The following is a 23,003-nucleotide window of genomic DNA, read 5'->3' as shown; positions in this document are numbered from 1 at the left end:
AAAAGCGTAAGGGAAATGGGAAAACGGCCGGGTTCGCGATAGAGTTTTCGTTATGTTTGAGAAAACCGGTCATTTATTACTTTAAAGGGCTGCATCGATTATCGGGAAGGGAAAGCGAAAATGCCGATTCATTCCTAATCCTACGGCTGGGATATAACGGATTCTTTATAGTCGAGAAGGATTCTTTATATACTCTTTGTCTTTTTAGTGAATACACAAAACACAAATGTTAAAATATCTGCAAAATTCCTGTTTCTACCGCGGTCCCTGTCAAGTGAACTGTCAAGAATACGAAAATCAGTTAAAACGACAGCATCACTATTTCCTCGATTCAAGTGGGAATATTTTGCAGAAAAAAATACATTCGTATTTTTTATATACTCCATTAATTTTAAATCATGGTCTTTATTATTATAGTCGATGCTATTGAGATTTAATTCGACGATGAATTTTGATTTATAAATGTTAGGTAACCAAATTTATTTGCGACAGCCAAAAATTATATTTTGGTGGCAAAAAATCCTTAGATTTTTATTTAACTCAATTAAAATACATAGTATGTTTACATACGGTTAGATAAAGTCTACAATAATAATAGGTGTAACAACGTATTACATAACATATAAAAACAAACAGGAATACAAATGAAAAAAGGACAACAACCAAACAGTGGCCATCACCAAGAATCGGGTAATCAGTAACAAATAATAATTTTATTATAAAGATATCAGAAAAGTATTATCAAAATTCAAAAAATAATATTTTTTTACTCCCGTCTGTAAAATACCTAATTACACACCGATGTAGCGTGCGGGAAGCGTCACTTTACCACATCAGTTTTGTTTCCCACGGATCCGAGTCACTTCGGACATTTTCGGAATTTTACGGCACAGGTTTGGGAGCAATCGGATGTTTTCGCAGATATTTGCCACGCCTTGAATTTTGACGTCTGTCAATTCTGAAGGTCATGTCAGTGAATGTATTCGTGTTGTTTTCCGAAAATGAACCTAAAAACTAACGGCCGTAGAAAAAGTATAGTGTGCAACACGTTCGGTAAACTTTGTAACTCACTCGTTTATTAAACACTCGCTCCGCTCGTGTCAAATAAACTCGTGAGTCAAATGCTGTTTACCACACTTGTTGCATAATATACTATTACCGCACTTGTTGCATAATATTCTATTATCTTCTGTTTGTATTTCTCTAAAGAGTAAAAACAATGCTCCAAAAAAAAAAGATTTTATTTTGGTTGTAAAATTTTTAAATAGCAAGTTTCTGACTTGATTTGGAATTAAATTGTCTAAACTTATATCAAGAGACTTTTTCTTGCTTTTGGTGTATTTAAACTTATTACTTCGAAGCAAATTTGAGGAGGAAGTGGGGTATATACGATTATCTGAGTGAACTGAAAACATATTTTTTGAGTTATGAATTTCTAACGAAAAATGTTTATGGAATCTATTGAGTTTCCCCACAGTATAACAGCATATGACAAAATTAAATGAAAAAGCTCGAGACCTTTCCGATTAAATTTTTCAATCATCGTAACAAAAACTTGAGGCGCTTTACTAAATAAGCAATATTGGACCTTCCAAGAGAGTCGATCGTCCGGGACCACACCCAACAACTTTGCAAATCTTCGTTCCGAAATATTGACATTTGTTGAAAACACTAACGAGTGAGTTTTATCCTCGTTCAATTTTAGGCGATTCGCTGTTTTTTTCTAAAACTTTGAGAACTATTGAAATAATTGATCCGGGTCGGTAATTATTACACACCACTTTAAAAACCTCTGGATATATTCCACATATTTATTATGTCAGTTAATGGCAAAACTATTACATTACAGAATTATTTAATAATCCTACTGTTGAAACAATAAAAGTCTAAAAAAAGTCACTTTAAGGTTTTAGGAATTTTTTTCGAAAGTCCGCGTTTACAATGGCTCTTCTAAAATTAACCCCGATGCCTCCACACCCGGAAGCCGAACCCAAAGGAAATCGGTTACCTAAATCGCACGAATTACTAGTCATTGATTAACCCCTTTGATTGATACCCCAGAGACGCAATTCGCGAACACTACGGTCGTATTGAATGCAAACGCGACCCTTACGTGATTCTGATTGAAAGACACTGCGACCAAATCAGCCCGGCGTACCCACCAATTAACCCTAGGATATACCGAAGCTGCATTCGATATAATTTACACTCGCCGTTAGTGTATTATTCGGTCCATTATATGCCGTATAAACGTCAGTTTTTAATGACCGTTACACAATGGAAACACGAACTGTAAACAGGACTTGCACCCCCGTTCATTATGTCAATCATAAATGCAACGCCGCATGCCGCCGTTATCCGCAACGCTATCATATGTGATATTATTAAATTAACAACGTTTTATGGGACCGCACGGTCCGGTCAGTAATAAAACCCATAGTTACGGCACGGTAAACATTGTTATGGTCTGTTCATAGATATAAGAAAGTGACCAATTGCTTTTGAATGGGATTATCCAAGGGTGGTCATTAACATACAATGCAACAAGATTGTTACCTAAAGTTTCGGAATTTAAATTTAGGTAAAACTGTGGTCCGCAATAGAAAATAATTTGATACCTACCTGTGTTTAATATTCTTTGGTTTGTTTCTGCCAATCAGCCTGTTGGCTTCTTCAGAGCTTGATTGAAACTGGCTCGTATTTTACTCTGTACCTGCTTATATATTGCTTGAGGGGGGTGGAGGGGCGCTAATGAGGGATATAAACAACGTCTTGGATGACTGATTCCCAAATTTTCAAGCTCTGAAGAAGCCAACAGGATGATTGGCGAAACGTCAGCAATTTCGACTAAGCAAACACCGACGCAGGAAGAATCCAGAAGTTTTGTAATAAGCATTATAGTAGCCTGTGGAAGTTTCTTTGAAAAATTCTTTGGTTTGGTATAGTACTTAGTTTAAGTTTATTAGTAATCAATCTGATTTCGTGTGTAATACAGCGTGTGTTGAATCGTGTCCGAATTATGTGCGAGTCTAGCGTATCTCAGAAGATACTCCCGCCCCAATGTAGAAAACACTATTCTATTGAGACTAAGGAAGTTATAAACAATGTTTAATTGACTGTCATTGAACGTGGTGTCAGGAAACAAGCATCTTTAGAAGAAACGGCCACATTGACGAAAATTTCAACATCAACTGTATGGAAAATTGTGAATAATCCCATTTCAGCGAGGAAAAAAAGAAACGATGCTGACATTCTCTCGAGTGTAGATGAAAGTGATCAAGATATAATACGGCGTAAAATTTACCAGTTATACGAGGAACAAAGCGTGCCTACATTAGATATCTTAATTAGGAGGCTTGAAAAAGATAAAACCGGTGTCAAATGTGGCACAACAACCTTATGGAGATTTAAAAAAATTGTCAAAAGGCAAGTTTTAATGGAATCTGTTAGAATTCGGAAATGGCGAATGGAATATCTAGAAAAAATTAGGATTTACAGAGAACAACAAAGGCCAATTATTTACTTGGATGAAACCTGGTTCGACACTTATGATACCCCGCAAAAGAGTTGGGTTGACTCAACTGTAAGTATAAAACAAACGCGCCATCAAAAAGAGGTAAAAGAATAACTATTTTGCATGGTGGCTCTAAAGATAGTTGGATTCCAAATGGACTATCTCTGTCTGCGAAAAACATTTAAGATTCTATTCTGGATTACCATGAAGACACCACCGCTGATTTATTTGAAAGTTGGTTTAAAAACAAACTAGTTCCAAACATTCCTCCTAATAGCGTAATTGTAATGGACAATGCAAGTTATCACAGTAGATAGTTGACAAAAACCCCTTCCTCATGTGACACAAAAGCAACAATCCAAAACTATAATATAATATATAATAACGACATTTATTTTCACGAAGATTATACCAAAAAGCAATTAATTGAGGTTCTACAAAGCTTGAACCTGCAAAAGGAATACGTCTGTGATAATTATGCAAAAAATCGAGCGCATACAGTTTTAACTGTATCTGAACTGAAATCGGGCATTCGTCGTAACAATATTTTTCACCGTGTTAACTCCAATGTCCTCAAACTTATAGAAACTTAAGTTTTTAACATCCCTCCACAAAGTTGGGCAAATTCTGTTAAACATATAGAAAAAGCAGAACAATCGTATATCCGCATTGCAAATAATAGAGAACAAATAATAATTAGAGCAGGCGATGATAGTGATACTGATATATTATGTGAATAATTTTAAATAATTTAAGTAGGTAATAAAAATAATTTGTAATTTTATTTTAGATTTAAACATAAATACATACATAAATACATAAATATTGTTTAGTATCTTTCCTAACAAAACCACAAATAATTAAATTCTAATCAAAGTACGGACCTGTTCGGCCATATTTCATTCTTACAGCTTGCCCGGGTCTTTCCTTAATTCGTATCAGTTAGTCACTTTCTTATATCTATGAACAGGCTTTAACTGTGGCTACACAGCTAATGCAATTAGTATCTGAACTTCTAGTAGTATCTACATCTAAACTCATTCTAAACGTGTCCAAAAGATTTTTAAATCGGTGCAGAGATCGGAATAAAATGTAAGCTTTAAAATTATTGCTGATTCTTTTGAATAACGAACGTGTACGTTTTTCACAGAGTTGGAGCACATTTTATTTGACGATAATAAAAACAGAACGAGAATAAAAGTTGGGAAAAATCCATCGATCCATTAATTTCTAGATAATTTTCATTTTTAAGCTTGGAAACTTCAAATACCTTATCTTTTCGACCTGCTTTCTGTAGTTATTATACATATTATGCATCAATACCCTGTTTCTGTTTAATCTTCTCATGAGGGGAAGGATAGCATTCCGACAAAACTGCAAAAATAATTTGCTTTTGTCCAATAGCTAGAGGACAAAACTTACTTTCTTGTTGAACTCATTTTATTAGAGGCTTTTAAAGTAAGATAGGTTAATTAATCCATTAATAATTCAAATGGGTTTGTTAATTATTTCACAAAACCCCAAATAATTAAATTCTAAGCGAATTACGGACCTGTTCGGCCATATTTCATTCTTACAGCTTGTCCGGGTCTTTCCTTAATTCGTATCAGTTAGTCACTTTCTTATATCTATGAACAGACTTTACCTTTGCATTGGGGCCTGTTGATTGTGCAAATTTCTTTCTGCCGTATCGCGTCTCGGTAAAATAAAGACGTGCCTGTCGTAAGCTTCGAAATTATGAAATCCTTCATCCCGCGAGTAATCAACCGAGTTTTCAGTGGCGGAAACGAACGACGACCGTACGTCCTCGAGAGTATTTCCAAATGCGCCGGTTTTCATTAAATCGGAACTTTGAATCGTCTCTGTTATTTGAATAAAATATGAATTACTTCAAATATCGAGGAACTTTCTGTTCACGTTGCAACTACAGAAATGACCGCTCGTTACGGGTTTCGGCTCACATTTTGCTACTGTTTAATAGGTTCTATACGGATTATAAACATGAATTCCGGGAATTATGGAGTATCAATTTTCGTAGTCGTATATGGGAGCTATTGCTCAAAATCTCATTAGTAGTATTATTTGGTGGCCTCTTTTACCACGACTTACTCCACCACTACACTACACTTTTTCCTTCCCCCTTCTATATTTCATCCTTAAACGCTCGTTTCTCGAACGCCACAGAGCAAAAAAAAATCGGCTACGTATTACTACGTTCTCCTGCGTATAGCCGTGCGGCTTAAATTCGGATTTATCTTGTTTCTCGCTTTGGAAAATATAATCGGCTAGATTTTTCTCGTCGGGTGAAGGCGTCTTTAACCCCCGTCCCGTACCCCGACGCCCCGGAACGGCGTTATTCGCCGTAATGAAATCGGCGAAATGAAGTCATCAATTCGAAGCTAACCCCATTGCCGAGGCCTTTTTAAAAGGTGCTTTTTTTACGTGACTCTAATACGGCTTTTGATGCGACATCGGTTACCGAACGCAAGAGTTTGGTGGTACATTTATTTGCGAATTATTCTGAAATGACAAATATTAGTGCCAGAACTAACCAAAACATAAAGAAGGTGTTTTAGTTGAAAAGTACGATTAAGTAGTTTGCATCTCGTTGGTCTATTTTTTCTCATTTTTTATCTTTCTATTTGGTGTAAAAATCTAGTCCGGGTTTTCGACGTTCTTTATTCAAGTTAGCTCGCGTACGCCACTGACGTAAGCCGGGACGCCCTGGTCTGTTAAATTTCATACCGAATAAGATACGATACCCACGGCGTTCCCGATAACGGTATCCGGGAATATACAGCGTTTATCGTCCAATTCCCTTAATTGCGTCCCCTGTCGGATAGCGTCGTCTTCTAGCTACCAGTCGTTAAGGCACCGGCAATACAAAAACCGTCCCATCGTCACGGAGGGAAAAACCATCCTCCTATCGATTACGGTTACATCCCCGTCCCGTGGTAGCAATCAACTTTCGTTCGGTGCGATTTTTTTCTCTCGGAAACAATCGGTTAGGATTCGTACTAGGAATCAGTAGACCGTAACTATAAAAATTCGGTTTGGATTTTTTTTATTATAATACGTTTGACCTGTGGCCTGAAAACCGTTGACTGCCTGTATATGGACATCCGCCTGTCGATTTTTTGATATTTTATTATAATTATTTATCTTTTTAATTGTTATATTATTATCGCACTAATCACGCAATTTCTGTACCTACAATCGTGTAAAAGTAACCCCGAAATGATACACGCGTATACGAACTGGAAGAAGAAAGGATCCATAGAGAAAACCGCTTTCGAGAACATCTTTTGAAAATCACTGTGTTGTATGATTTCGTCGGCGACTTCAAACAAGATAAGAGTTCTCGGGAGTTTTAAAGCGCGAATAATATTCTTTATAGCGGAGTCTTTTATATTAGAATATACACGACAAATAACATAGTTGCATTCTAAACTATTTCCGTACGTGAACGAAATACTGCTACTATTTTAAAGAGAAATTCATTGCGTTGAGTCGTGCATCCCAGGTGATCGGAATTTCATGTAGTTGAAACCAATCTCGGTTTGACGGTTTAATATACAATAATTTGATAACGATCCAAAACATAATACAGCCCTTCCAACATTTGTAGGTGCCACCTAACGCATGAGAATTTCGTATGCTAGACTACTAACTCGTCGCTTCTTCTTTTTGCAGTGACATGATCATTATCGATTTTATTATCATTGTCCTATTAACTACTACACGTTCTTGGGCCAAGAAGTTCTTCTTCTACCCGGATCACGTCTACTACCAATAGTAACTGTACAGAACTTCTTGGCACCTATACCTCATCGTCATGCTTCACTTTTTTAAAACCCTCCCCAAAGTTAACCATGCACAGGAGACGTTCCGGATGAAATTTCGGCACATAAAATGACTCCTTCGCCCCGAGGCCATTCCAGAAGCAGAACTGGGATATCTGGAAAATCTTAGACTCATTAAGCTTGATATTTCATGGTTCCTTTTTCTTTGTTCATACTTACAAAAGTTGATCTTAGCCAGTCAATTGGTATTTTTCCAGTATCGTATATATTATTAAATAGTATTGTCAGAGAATCTGTTCCGTTACCTCACGCGGTTTAGGAACTTCTGGACTAAACAAAAAAGGATAGATAACCATATAAAAAGTTCATCAAATGGCCTATCAAAGAGCCACTTCAATTAAATAAAAGTCTTAATAATTAATGAACCTTTAGGTACTAAAAGGAATCTATATAGAAAAAATTAGTAACATTTTGGTACAAGTTGCAACATGCCTATAGCTTCGTTTCAAGCTTCTTTTGCATTTGCATTTTTCCTTTGTAGTTTAACTAGTTATATTCGACAAGCTAGACGGAAATACCGCATAGACAAAATATTATCCCGGATGAGTTTGTAAATCCCAAACTGTGAGCTATACGATTGGGAGAACCGAAGTTCAGTTAATTTAAGCATGTTAGATACACGTCATAGACCATGGACTAACGCTAACGGATATCTTGTTAGTGTTTTTTACTGTCAAAGGGGTACCTGCAGTCTGGCGTAATGAGAATTTTTTATATAAGCCGCAACCGTTTTATTCGGCGACAATGACGGAAAGGCGCCGGATACAGATAAATCCCGGGGCAAAATAAATCACAACCCATCGGACAAAAGGTTTCGCTTGTCAACGCGAAGAACCGCCCTTATATCCAGCATATACGAAGACGCAGGCATTTCCGACGAGCAAAAACAATAACTGCCGATGTCGCAACGTTAAAATGTAACGCGGTGGCAGCGAAATAAAGACTTTCGGAGACGAATAAAAATAAAAACGGCGCGTATATATAAAAGTGTCGTCCGCGTCTGAACCGTTCGTTGGAAAAAGCGGCAAAATCTCCGGAGATTTCTAATTAAATGAAATGAGCGGCTCGACGTCGCTTTTTCTAGTTGAAGTCCTCCGAGATGATGATGGTTAAAGTCGGACAGCGCGACGACAATATTAAAACGTATTCGCCAAGGGTGGCTCATCCAATCCAAAAAGTGAAACATTGCGGTTTCGCCACTTTGTTTTTCGGTTCTCAAATTAGTTTCCCGTAATAAGCCAACAGCCCCCAATAATTTGCGATACTTTTCTTATGAATTACGTAATGAAGAAGCTTTACGTGAATCCGCTTGTTTTTCAAATCTCGTATCTTTCATATCTTGCACAATTTCTTTTGAATAATTTGGGGTTTTAGAAAAAAAAATCTGAATCGAATTTATTCGAAAAAGTCATCATAATTTTTTAAAAATAATAAATGTTTTGGGTATTATTGTGTAATTAAAAATGCATTTTACAAAAAAAGACGTCCCTGATACGATAGGCATCTCTAACGAGTATTTTCAAAGAGAGTATCTGGCGCGGTACCCACATTGTCTTGATTGTGATGGAAGACTTTTTCCACGTATGATGCATTAAACCGAAATATTTTATTGGAATTATGTAATTCTTTTAAATAGCTTAATAATTATCTGTCATAATGAAACATTTGTTACTTGAACGCGTTAGGTTATCGATACGCAGTTAGAAAAATTTTTCTTGCAGATTTGATCTACTTTGTATTTCTGTTGAAATTTTTGGAATTTTAAAGAAACATCAAAAAACTATAAATGTTTGACGCCCTCTAGCCGTAGCGTATATAAAAGGTAATAAAATTTGCCCCTCCAAAACTTTTTCTTGGCTGCATTAATGCGTCCAATCCACGACAAAAATGTAGAGTGCAACGTTGTGTTCTGAAGCAATTGCGATTCTCTGCGCAATTTGATATCTATCTGCTAGTTACCGATACGATTAGACATAAGAAGTTGTTTTCTAATCACAATGCGTACATCATTTGATGTATAAATGCTGGGGTCTATCACTGACCCCTCAACCTTTCATCATCAACGAAAATCATTTTTTTATGCAAACTGAAATAAAAAATATCATTGTTGCAGCGCAATACACGGCCAACGCAATGGGCGACGGAGTAGGCACAGGTCGATCCAAACTGCAGCTTACCCTCGGCAGGGGCGACTTAAACGCCCGATTCGAGTGTAGGGTGGAGAGCGAGGCACTTGACGAGCCTATAATTTCTTGGATCACCGCAGACGTCCACGGTTAGTCTAAACGAAACGTCATGTGCTTCATGTTTCTATTGCACCTTTTGCAGTGCCTCCGACGAAGATGGAGCTGTCGGGGGTGAAAAACCACGTAGTTCAAGGTACGAATGTCTTGCTCATTTGTGACGTCCACGGAGCAAAGCCCGCCGCCACGGTACGATGGACAAACGGATCGGTACCGATTACCGATCAGTCTTTAGTTCAGAGCAGCCCTGAGGATAACGTAAGTAACCCAGAGGTCGTGAAGATATTCCTGATATCTTAAATCGCCAAAATGTTTAATTCACTGATGCGTTGGTAGACATCCTTATACGCCTGGACGAAACAAATAGCGAATAATATAATCCAAATTGCTGAAAATGTCTTATCCATATTATAACCCTCCATTCTTCGTCTCTAAAATTCGGAGTGTTTCGGGATAGTGCTACTTATACTTATACAATAATGCGTCAAATTTCGATTGAGGACCCTATATCATGCTTTTAAGATGTTAAAACATAGTACAATGAGGAACAGCCCCATCATGCAAATAGCAAGTGAATCGTTTTGCAAAAAATCTTTGTCATGCTTATATAAAAAAAACTTATTTTTGACTGATAAAACCTCTATGCACTGAAGTTTGTAACACCTTGTATATTTTTTGTCTGAATTACTAATAAATTTTCACTTCGCCCGTTCCTACAGATCGGACAAAAAAAACATCTTAACACTTTCGTCTATAATCACTGCCCTCCTTAAGGCCACATGCACCTCAATAATGTGAAAGGTCGAGACAGAATGGGAATAGGTAAGGGTGTAAGTTGAATTTAATTTCGTTTTACTGCGGTCCTCATCGGCGAAATATTCAAGAGTCCGCTTTTATCGCCCATAAAACCGATACGAAGTGTACTAAAAGGCTGTACGTGGACATGTAATCGGAAAACCGACGCACCCCCCAAGCAGACTTCATATAAGCAGACACCGGATTTAGCATTGAAGTGGTCAGTCCATGTGAAATCCACTACTACCGCCTTAAAAATACTTTTAAGAAAATATAGTAAATTCTTAATTCTTTGGATTCGTATTCTGATTCCCCTCTGGCAAAAAAAAAAATTCAGAGATATTTAACAAAAAATAATAGTGAATAATATTATGAAATAGTTACATAGGTATTTGCTCTCAAATAGCAGATAGAGCTTATACAAGGCAAACGAAAACTTAAAAAAGTACCATTAAATGAATGAAACAATAGTGACAACCCAAAAAACGTATGTCACAACATATATATCGTCAAAAATGAGTGAGAAAACAAAAATACATGAAGAAAGATATGAGTTAAATTAAAACAAAATAAGTAAATAGGAAATAAATTATTAAATTGCCATAAAATATCAGAATTTTCGCAGAATGTACGAGGGCAGTGCGAAAATTTCACGGCCTGAATATGAAAGAAACAAAGTAGAGCAACAATTTTTGATTATTTTTTAATTTAATCCCCTTAACTTCAATACACTTATTAAATCTCTTTATTAACAACTCAATCCCTTTAAAAATATATGCTTTTGGTTTGTCTGCAAAATGATCTAAAACAGCCTCTTTTAACTCAACTTCGTCGTTAAACCGCCGTCCACGTAAGTTCTTTTTCAAATATCCAAACAAATAATAGTCGCTGGGGGCCATATCTGGACTATAGAAAGGATGATCTATCTGTTGGAACCCACACTCTAAAATGGCAGCTTGTGCAACACCAGCAGTATGGACAAGTGCATTATCGTGCACAAGACACACGCCTCTGGTCAGTTTTCCTCGACGTTTTACACGTATGCAGTCTCGCAATTTATCTAATAATGTTGCGTAATATTTACCATTGACAGTGGTATTAATTTCTTTAGAATCTATCAAAAAAATTCCTTCACAATCCTAAAAGATCGTGACCATCACCTTTTTTGTTTTTCGATAGAGGGTCATAATAGACAACCATAGCTTCATCTCCCGTCACAATAGTTTCTATCACAGGCTTCGGTTCCGACCCACAGAGTTCCAAAAAAAAACCGCGCACACTCGACACGGCGTTGTTTTCGAATAGCCGAAAGGTTTTTAGGAACCCATCTTGCACTAACCTTATGCATATCTAAATGATCATGCAGGATTCGACGAACACTTGTATCAGAAAGCTTAGTAATTTCTGAGATTTCCTTGACCTTTAAATGTCGATCACTCAATACCATCTATTCCACAATCGCAACAATATCTTCCGTTATGACCTATGACCTCCATTGGTCGACCAGTTCTTAAATCATCTTCAACGGACTCCTGCCCCATTCGAAAACGTTTTGCCCATTCTTTCACTACAGAATACGAAGGAGAACTTTGGCCGTACATCATCCAGTCTTTCTTTAATAATTTTAGGTGCTAACCCTTCTTTTGTCAAAAACTTTATGACTGCTGTATACTCAATTTGCGTTATTTGCGACATTTTTTCGGTCATGTCTTGTTTAAAATGCTGTCAATAAAAAACTATTTCACGCAAGACTTCAATTTTTTTTTCACAGCCTACTAAGATATATATTTAAAAGAAGAGAAAGTTTTATCGCGATACTGGAACTGCATCTATGTCAGGCCAGGAAATTTTGGCGCTAACCTATTATTGCAAAAAGAAGGGCAAAAATAATTAACAAATTTAATTTCTTAAATTATTCTTGTAGTAATTTCATTAAGGAATTTTAACAAAGGAAAAGGGAAACGCAAGGATACAAGTACAATCAATTAAAAATGTTTAAAGAACTCATATTTTATTCACGTGTTACACGCGCACACACAGCCACCTACGCTATCAGAACAGAACGTAAAACTGCTATCTACGGCGCCGTATCACTGTCGCTTTCGTATCCAATCGCGCCGGAGGAGATAATAAATATCCATTAAATTAATAGAAGAGCTCTATATGTATGCCCGCGTTCGATCGATAGAGAGAGGCAGACGGTTTTAAAACGGATATGGCTCGACCGAAACGCGGACGTTTTTCTTTGTCTTATCTCCGGCCGAGGTCGCTATAATGGATCCTGTCGCCCGCGGATATTAATTAAACTCCCAACTTCAAATCGGTTAGGTGGAAAAAGCGCCTTGCCGCGCAATACGAATCAATTCGCCATTAAAAATGAGGAAAAACCGTTTTCGAGTGGCGCTTCGCTTTCAAAGACAAAGACGGACCCCGTTAATTTTATTATATTCCAAGCGTTCGATCGAAACGGAGAGACACGACGAATTGTTTTTGCAACTCCAAATATTTTATCAGGTAATATAAGGTTACTTTGGACAAGCGCTGTCTTTCGTTAAACATATGACAAAACGTATCCATATTATTTTATTTGTTTAGACGCTGTGTATACCCCGTAGAAAATTTTAATTATATCCCCTGCTTGATAATCCTAACTTTTATAGAAAGTAAGTAGAATATGACAAACTTCGTCTGGCCACGATGAAAATTTTATTTAGCCCTATACTACGTGGGCAATAATTTTATCTGATAATTATATATCTGACGCTAATTAAACGTTTTAATCCATATTTTGATTTTTTTTAAAACAGCAATTTCTAATGTAAAGTACTTAGCAGTACTAGTGAAAGCGGCTTTAATAACATTTACTTTGCCACCGTATCAACAATAAATCCATCCTAATTACAAACCAATGGCACAGCAGCGAGATAAAATTGTAACTTGGCTTAATCTTGGGTGGACCGAGTAATGGGTTAATTTTATACGCGGATTCTTGATAATTCGTATTAATTTGTATTTAATAAATAAATAATTAATAAGTCTTAATCTGGAATAATTTTTATCCAGTTGTTTAAAAATAAGTTTCAAAATCGTGCTACAATTAACGTTTTAAGATTGCAATTTTGAAATATTTTAATGCGCCTGCGAAAATATTGTTTTGCTATTCGTTTTGGTCTTCCGAACGGTAAAACATTTACAAGCTGCGTTGTTGGCGGCCTCGCGAATCAAAACTGTATGTTCGACTTTTTCCTTAGTCTTCCGAACGCTCAACATTTTATGCACTTTGTCTCTGCTAGCGTGGTGGTAAATATCAGGGTAACTGCGGCTACAAAACTAATGAAATAGGTATCTAAATTTCTAGTAGTATTTACATCTAAACTTATTCTCAACGTGTCCAAAAGATTTTTAAATCGGTGCAGAGATCGGATTAAAATGTAATCTTCAAATTTATTGCTGATTCTTTTGAATAACTAAGGTGTACGTTTTTTGCAGAGTTGGAGCACATCTTATTTGACGATAATAAAAACACAACGAGAATAAAAGTTGAGAAAATTCCATCCATTCATTAATTTCTAGATAATTTTTACTTTTAAGTTTGGAAACTTCAAATACCTTATCTTTTCGAACTGCTTTCTGTAGTTATTATACATATTATGTATCAATACTCTGTTTCTGTTTAATCTTCACATGACGGGAAGGTTGATACCAATTTTTTGTCCAATAGCTAACAGACAAAACTTACTTTCTTGTTGAACTCATTTTATTAGAGACTTCTAAAGTAATATAGACTAATTAATGCATTAATAACTCAAATGGGTATGTTAATTATTATTCTGAGTAGTAAAAAAAGCTTGCATTCACCATAGGGTCTTGTTTAAAAAATGCAGTGTGAATGGTGTGCATTTCAACACCCTGTATAATTGAGAATAATTTCAAGTTCCGTTTTAGTCCATTATTGATACCGCTATTTTATAAATACTGGATGCGCAAGAACTTTTTTTTTAGTTTTGCAACTTGGGATTAGCGCGATTCGTATATCGAAGTAATTGAAGTGTCAAGGGCAAGTCCGTTATTCTAAGACAAGATGTCTCATTTAAAAATGTATTAATTTTGAGATTTGTTGCCCAGTGAATTAAACGTTTCGATTTCGCAATGGACTCATCGCCATCACTATTTTGTAATTTTGTGTTTCAGTCTCAGATAACGACGAAAGTTATTTACGATGAAGTAAGTGGTGTTGTTGCATGCGCGCATGCGTGCTTTAGAAGCTACATAGCTGCGGCAGCGTCGCGCTCACGCACGACCTTTTTTCTACCCCCTACCCCCTCTTAAAATAATGTGCACGCGTTAAGTTTCTGGTTGCGGTGGCAGCGGCCGCGATCGAGGCACTCGTGACGTGGTTTTTGTTTGCAACCATTCGTCAAATATACGAGCTGATGCCCACTCGACTTTAATTACTGTCTACAGCGGGACGACGCGACGGTGGAGCGAAACAGAAAAGTCAGTGGCGGCCTTTTCGATGCCCACCACTTTCCCCAAAAAAATATGGAACATTCTGTTGTTATCGAAAATACAGAGACGCACCACATCACTGGTCTACTTTTTTGAGATTTGAAAATTAAAAAATTGGAGATTTTAAAAATTTGGCATATCTCAATGTTATTCGGTAAATGTAACCGCTTAAGCGGTAATCTATGACCGAAGGAATAACAATATTGTATTATTCATTTTAAGATCAAAAGTCGTTCTTTATAAAAAGTTCTGCTTGTTGAGAAAATGAACTCACGATAAAAAAATATTTAATTACATATACCAGTGTTCATAAATTAGAAAAATATGAAAATGTTATAAAGCAGAGTTATTAATATATTAGCATAAAAACCAAATACCCATTTCAAAATAAAAAATAATTATGATTTTGAATTAAATATGAATTTACAAAAAAATTAAATTGCATTTGTTGTACACCTTTAAGTTTGTTTTCATTTTATTTACATCTGTTAATAGTCTGTTCTAGTAAAAGCTTTTCGGGATTATATGTTACACCTCTTCTATGAAATCAATATACGTAGTCCCCCTTCTAGTCGCTAGGTGGCACCACAGCTTTAAAGCAGAGCCAAAAAACTGTGGAATAACTTACCATGCACGGTATATTCGCCATCTATGGTCTTAACCTCATTCCTCTTTTTGTGCTTTGATGGCACATGTTCATTCTTATTCGGCGTCGGTGTTTTCAACCCTTTTTTATAATAGACCTATTTGTACAGCAGGTGCAGGTTTCTTTGTTAATGCGACATTTGCAACATAGAATTTTTCAGAATGTTTGTTTTCTCGGACAGCCATTTATTTTATATTTGTACTCGAGGCTTTCATAAACTTCATAAGGTTTGGATTTCCTTATATAGCCGAATAAAATCGTTTTATTGTTATAATTTTGTTAAATTTGTTAATTTGCTGAGTTGCCTTTGAAAGTCTACGTATATTGATTTCATAGAAGAGGTGTAACATATAATTCGATGATCAAACGAAGCTACCTGGTAAGTGAAGTTCGATCGTAATTATATGTTACACCTCTTCGTATAAATCACCCATTCCCGCCCAATGTACTGTTCTGAACAGTACTAAAATGCCCTTTGGCAAATTTATTAAAAACGGGCTTTAAAATAGAATGAGGTTAAGACCATAGATGGCGAATATACCGTGCATGGTAAGTTATTCCACAGTTTTTTGGCTCTGCTTTAAAGCTGTGGTGCCACCTAGCGGCTAGAATGGGGACTACGTATATTGATTTCTACGAAGAGGTGTAACATATAATTACGATCGAACTTCACTTACCAGGTAAGTTCGTTTGATCATCGAAATATTAACTAAAGAAAGCGCGTATTTCTTTAATACAAAGTTACGGAATTGGAAATGTGTTTTATCAATACGTTATAGATGTTTTTCATGAAAAATATCTTAATACAAATGTGTCAAAAACAGGATTACGAAAATTATTAATAAAGTTAAATGAAACTGGATCGGTGATTACTGTAAAGAAATTAAAGAAAAAATACGACGAAAATGATTGAACTACATTATTCGCAATAGGGTCGGTCAGTTATACTGTAATTGAAATATTTGAGATTGCAATAGATAGATGAATATAAAATGTTCAACGATCATCGGCATGGGTATGTAGCAAATAAATCGACTATATTTCAATTTATAAAAATAATTTTAAGGCACTTGTAGGACGAAAGAATAGTTTTAGGTACGTTCTTAGATTTTTCTATACTGCTCTATAGATAGAGAGTTGTGATGAAGCTAAACTTCCTAATACATGCCCCAATGAGACAAAATTAGTCTAAAGACCATCATTAGATTCGGAATTTTAAATACGCGCGGATATTTTCTTCGTGCATAGTTTATATCGGTTTTCGAGTTTTCCTGTAACGATTCGATTAAATTTTTTATGTTTATGTTTTAACTTCCAAAAATATTATTTTTTGAATTTTGATTATACAGCCCTATTACATTTGTGATATCTTTATAATGAAATTATTATTTATTACAATTTTTTTATACGAATGAATTGTCACAAAACATCACTTTCTAGTTTGCTCTATTAATATTTGCTTGCTTTATAATAGGGACAACACAAAATAATAAAAAACATATCAGCGTCGTAATATCTGCAAATTGTAAATTTCCTGTGAAAGTATTTACAAAACTCTATTTAACTCAATTATCGCCAATTCGATTTTTAAAATTCAAATGCAAAATCTGATTATAAAATTTTTTAAGTCTAAAAAAAGTAAAGTAATGTGCAAACGGCATCTTTGTATGTTCAATAATGACAGAGTTTTCCATAAGGGCATAACGCGTTACTACAAATAACTAAATATTTTCAATATTGTCTTATTTTATTATTTATTAATGTTGGCCTTCTAAAATAAGTCCCAATATACTTTTCGTTTTTTTTTTGGTTCGGTTCACGTAATTTCCACAATTTGTTTAACCGCGAGCCGCCACTGAAAAAACTCCATCAGGATGCCAGGGATACGCGTTACCCGCTTATTTGCACCGCTCGCTCGTAAGTGGCCTGTTCGAGAAAAAAAACCTGCGTTAGTTAGCGGTATCGCGGGGTTGTTAGCCCTTTTACGCGTCTTGTCTAAAAAGCGGGGTGGGAGCGAGTGGAGGACGCACTTCAGATTTTTTTAACGGCAAACGTCTCGTTTTTTTCTTGCCTATTCAAACGCGCTAATGAATTGCATTTCGTGTCCCTATCATCAACCTCTCTGCTCGTTGAGTTTTCTATGCCTACTATTTGTATTAAATTTACCCTACCGAAAAGATGCTATTCAAAAGCTGAACAAAAGTTGTAGAGGGGCAATAGCTAAATATGATAAAGTTGATACAGGATGTTATATTTAAAAATTCTTAGAAAAAATAGTTCAAAATTCGCCAAGTTGGCAAGACTCTCTCTTTATCAAATAAATAAGTATTTATTAAACATTAAAATGCATAAAAAATGTATGATATACATATATATTTTGGAGGAATCGTAATATCCAAAAATATCTATATATACAAAGTATACACAGTTGGTTTGAAGCAATCGATGCTTGTGTTTTCAAAAAAGTGAAGCAATAGTGTATTATGCAACAAGTGTGGTAAACGGTATTTGAGTCACGAGTTTATTTGGCACGAGCGGAGCGCAGCGCAAAACAACACGAATATATTCACTGACATGACCGTCAGAATTGACAAACCTTGAAATTCGACCGTGCCGGACAATCTGCGAAACATATGATTGCTCTCAAACCCGTGCGGTAATATCCCGGCAATAGCCGAAGGGGCTCGGATCCGCGGGACAAGAAACTGTGGTAAAGTGACGTTTTCCGCACGCTAGATCGGTTTATAATTAGATATTTTACAGAAGGGAATAGAAAAATATATACTCCCGTCTGTAAAATACCTAATTACACAGCGATCTAGCATGCGGAAAGCATCACTTTACCACGTTAGTTTCGTTTCCCACGGATCCAAGGCACTTCGGACATTTCCGGGATTTTTCCGCACGGGTTTGCGAGCAATCGAATGTTTTCGTTGATATTTCCCACGCCTGGAATGTTGACGTTTGTTAATTCTGACGGTCATGTCAGTGAATGTATTCGTGTTGTTTTGAGAAAATGTACCTACAAACTAACGGTCGTAGAAAAAGTATAGTATGCAACACGTTCGGTAAAGTTTTTAAGTCACTCGTATATTAAACACTCGCTCCGCTCGTGTCAAATAAACCGGTGAATCAAATGCCGTTCACCGCACTTGTTGCATAATATACTACTTCTCACTCATATTACCACTCAACTGTGTAATATATTATGTTTGTATTTTCTACATGACAACAACAACATGACAAGTAAATAAACTTACTAGGCCTATTGATTTTTTTTTGTTTATTACAACTGTTGCACTTTTTCTCTTTTTTCATTTCATTTATCAAAAAGCGAAAATAAAAATTATAGCTTGACACCGTGAATATCTATTTACATATTTACCTTTAAAAAACTGAATAAATCACCCTGTGAAATATCGGTATTCAATGTATTCAATAACACCCTGTATAATTGAGAACATTTTTTAAATGTTTATCAGATATAGTACTTTTCGCCACTATTGCCCCATGCGATTTTTAAAACGTCTTACCTATGAAATTGTAAAACGAAGTCGATGCCGTCAAAATTGATCAGAAATTGGTAGGTATTATTAATTAGGCTTTTTAAAATTACCCCCCGAGGTCACGTGTGCTAACTGCTGCTTTTTGTTTAAAAATTTACGCGCTCTTAGCGACCCCGTGCGAATGAGGCCTCACGGCTCCCCTTCCGCCGGCGCCGACCTGCTTAAGAAACGCGAAGGGGGCTTAATAGGATATAAAAGGACGGTGACATACGGCGCGGAGGGGTTAAGTACCCCCTCAGTCGTAATAAATTAAAGAAAAAAACTGGAGGAACCGCGCCTTTCGTATGTAAAGTTGCATATATTTTTTAACCTCCCCGCCGCTCCGCTTTCCCGGTTTGTGTGTTGAGGAGTTTTTCGTCACACGCGTTACCTTTCTCGATCGTTTCGGAGCGGCATTTGGCGTAAGGGGTCCACCCGCACGGCTCCTTGCAAGCTTTAGTAGCGTCCGGTCCTAAGAGGGTGATTTTTTTTCTGATACCCGCTCGACTTTCGCAGAGGGACGGTACTTACACAACCAAAAGTCAGTTGGTGTTCCAAGCGAGTCACTGGGAGAACGGCATCAAGATCCACTGCTACGCCGAGAACGAAGTCATCAAGAAGCGACACGAACCTGAAATGCATAGGCTGCTGATACTGGAAGTCAGATGTAAGCGCTACTTTACTTAACAGGACTCGAGAGCTAAGCGCGACTTTTTAGACCCGCCCGTTATTTCGGTACGACCGAAGAACATAACCGTGACAGAGTCGACAGAAAACTCTCGTAACGGTAACGGCACTTTGCTCATATGCAGCTACAAGGCGAATCCCCAAGAACTGAAGGGGGCGTTATGGTAAGTACCTCAAACTGCAGCGCGAATTGCGGGGATTAGTAGTACCGTCCATTTGCAGGTCCAAGGACGGTAAAAACCTCACACTCTCCGATTCGTCCAAGTACCAAGGCGGGACGATCGAGAACCCGCCTTTAATCATATACAACGTCACCAGAGAGGACATGGGCGACTACAGCTGCTGGCTCAAAAACGAGGTCGGGTCTGACCAATCCGAAGACAGCATTTTCCTTAACGTTCAATGTTAGTAGCATAAAATTGAACACCCGTTCGCTCTTCTCGTCACGTAATTATAGATCCTCCGGATGTTGAGATCCTCATGGACCCGCCCGCCCCGGTCAAAGCTCAGGACAAGATCAACGTCCTGCTCGAGTGTAACGTTACGTCCGGCAATCCATCGACCTTATTAAAAGTCAGATGGTTTTTGGACGGCGAACTGATGAAGGAATTTCCAGAGTGCAATTACACCGCCAAAGACGAATCCGGTGGGCCTTTCTGCGGCCTCGACCCCAGCATTTTGAGCTTGGAACGCGTCGACGAGTCATTCGCCGGCAACTATACGTGCCAAGGTGAAAACACTGCCGGTTGGGGTCCGTTGTCTGAGCCCGTAGAGTTGATTGTCTACTGTAAGTGTGGCACCGATAAACGAGTGTCTATATACTGCACGCGACTCTTTAGATCCGCCGAGTCCAGCCCGATTAATCTCTACGCCAAAAGATAAAGTGGTCAAGGGCGGTATGGTCACTTTGGAATGCAAAGTAAACTCCTACGGACGACCGGACAACGTGACCTACAAGTGGTACAGGGGATCCCACCAACTGACCGAGGTAAACAGTTCCGTCTACAAAATTTCGCCGGTGGGACTCGAGACGCGCAGCAATTTCACCTGCATTGCCGTCAACGATGGTGGCGAGAGCGAGCCGGCAACCAAGTTCATCAATGTCACCGCTCCGCCAGCCCTTTTCGACCGGCTCAAACCCTACCAAGGTATACTTTACTCGTCGCAGCACATCAACCTGACTTGTCGGGTGGAATGCTTCCCCTTGTGCAACATCGTTTGGAGAAAGGACGGGAGGATCATCAACGCGGCCAACGATCCCCTTTACGACAACCGGATCATCATACATCCACCAGATCGCCAGAAGAACTTTTTCGAGTCCATTGAATCGACTTTGGTGAGTTGCGCGTGGGCGGCGGTTGTCGAACTTTTAATTATCGAATTGGCGTCGTCAGATATGGAACATGACGGCGTGGCCGGGCGGAAAGTTGAACAAAACCGCCCCCAATGCGAACTACAGCTGCCAAAGCGAGTCGAACGACAGCGGACCGGGGGTCGAATCCATGATCGAAATCGCCGTCGACTGTGAGTAAATCAAGGACCGCGATCGACGAACGGGTGCACGTGCGTATATTTCAGATCCCCCCGAGGACGTGAAGGTGTCGTCCACGGTAGTGAACGTCATCGAGGGACAAGCACCGAGTCCTGTGAAGTGCCACGGCAAAGGTCTGCCCACTCTGGAGTACAAGTGGAAGAAAAACACCACCTCCGAACCGATCGAAACCAGTGACGTCCTTCGACTGGGCTCTATGGATAGGAAAGAGTCGGGCAGCTACATCTGCGAAGCATTCAATAAACACGGGCTGCAGCAAGCGATCGTCTATTTCAACGTCAAATGTAAAGTCTTCGTTCGGGTTTACGTCCCGCGGGATTTATTTATTTTTCCGGTTACAGACGCTCCGGAATGTACTATAACGCGCACGGACAGGGGTGGAAACCCCGCGCTGTTGTGCACGGTGGTGGCCAATCCGCAACAGGTGGTGTTTACCTGGAAAGCGAAGGAAGGCAACGAGACCTACGTGGTAAACTCGAACATCGAGACCGACGGACTAAAGAGCTTCCTCGTGCTGGATTCGTCGGTGGATACCAGGAGAACGTACCAGTGCTTCGCCAACAATTCGGTGGGGTTCAGCGACAAGCAGCCGTGCGAGATGTCTGTGGACGGTAGGTTCACCAAGGGTGGGATAGAGAGACGATAGGGACGCCAAGTGGTGCCCAATTATTGGTGAATTTAAAGACTTTCTCAACTCAATATCTAAACAACGACTTAGAGTGCATGTCATGACGTTTGTTTCAGGAATCTTGCCGTGGTGGAAACGTTTGAACCACGAGAATTTGATCATCATCATCGCGTCGATCGTGGCGATCATAATATGCGTGATCATAATATGCATAGTGATCATAGTGTTGTGCAGGAGGAAACGGGCGAACACCAAATGTGAGTTGCTGCACTCCTTACTGAATTACCCCGCCTACTCGCAATACAAATATCGATACTACACTTTTTAGGAATGACGATTAGTTTTATGTAAACAATATATCTGTACTTATACGTGATTTGTCGCTTTATTATCGGGTACTAACTTGCGTTTTGTTCTTCTGTTTTCGTTTATCGCTCAGACAATAACCCGCTGGAGATGGAGGAAAGGGAGAAGTAAGTCGAAATATATCTTATTTCTTAAGATTTACGCGCCTAAAGGTGACGGTATACAGAACGTGATAGTGTGGCCAAAGTACAGTGGGCGCCTTTTTTGGTTACTTTTTAAAGTTACATTCACATTCTACATGTTGTCCCAAAGGTGATAAATATATTAAAGTATTTTTAATAGAACCCTCCGTTTATCGCAGCATTTTTTTTATTCTGCGGTTAAACTAAGCGTGAGTTTCAATAAGGTTTATGATACCTAAACTTAAAAGTTTTTTAAATAATTAGATTTTAAAATGTAACAATAATTTAATTTTCCAATTACAAAAATTGTCCCGTCCTACCAAGAGTATCCAAAAATGTAAGTATTCGGATCTACGAAGGAACGTAACTGATCACAACTTGATTCATTTATATTGAACGCCATATGAGTACTAATGAATAATTTTTGGTAATCAATTGGATTATTTTAACATAACTAGAAAATTATGGTTTGTGACATTTGGTGTTTACTGCATCTAAATTACTGGTGATATTTAGCAATATCAGCTAATTTA

The 23,003-nt window shown here is 37.8% G+C and overlaps 1 protein-coding gene across 6 annotated transcripts in view; it reads left to right on the top strand.

Annotated features, from left to right (window-relative positions):
- LOC132697708 (hemicentin-1) overlaps positions 1-23,003 on the top strand; it is a 405,569-nt gene that overhangs the window by 370,610 nt on the left and 11,956 nt on the right. For 4 of the 6 annotated variants that reach the window (XM_060663290.1, XM_060663293.1, XM_060663288.1 and 1 more), the window contains exons 5-17: positions 9,491-9,652; positions 9,706-9,878; positions 14,607-14,639; positions 19,632-19,782; positions 19,834-19,966; positions 20,025-20,206; positions 20,260-20,589; positions 20,642-21,138; positions 21,197-21,326; positions 21,381-21,638; positions 21,696-21,965; positions 22,099-22,239; positions 22,422-22,455. In XM_060663290.1, coding sequence (XP_060519273.1) covers positions 9,491-9,652; positions 9,706-9,878; positions 14,607-14,639; positions 19,632-19,782; positions 19,834-19,966; positions 20,025-20,206; positions 20,260-20,589; positions 20,642-21,138; positions 21,197-21,326; positions 21,381-21,638; positions 21,696-21,965; positions 22,099-22,239; positions 22,422-22,455 — 2,494 coding nt within the window. The remainder of the gene's footprint in view (positions 1-9,490; positions 9,653-9,705; positions 9,879-14,606; positions 14,640-19,631; positions 19,783-19,833; positions 19,967-20,024; positions 20,207-20,259; positions 20,590-20,641; positions 21,139-21,196; positions 21,327-21,380; positions 21,639-21,695; positions 21,966-22,098; positions 22,240-22,421; positions 22,456-23,003) is intronic. The other 2 variants (XM_060663291.1, XM_060663292.1) reach the window with 2 other exon arrangements.

This window comes from Cylas formicarius, unplaced genomic scaffold, assembly GCF_029955315.1.
Source record: "Cylas formicarius isolate icCylForm1 unplaced genomic scaffold, icCylForm1.1 PGA_scaffold_2__14_contigs__length_35257938, whole genome shotgun sequence".
Classification (NCBI taxonomy): domain Eukaryota; kingdom Metazoa; phylum Arthropoda; class Insecta; order Coleoptera; family Brentidae; genus Cylas; species Cylas formicarius.
Note: the sequence above shows the minus strand (reverse complement) of the source record. Positions and strands in the feature narration are given on the sequence as shown.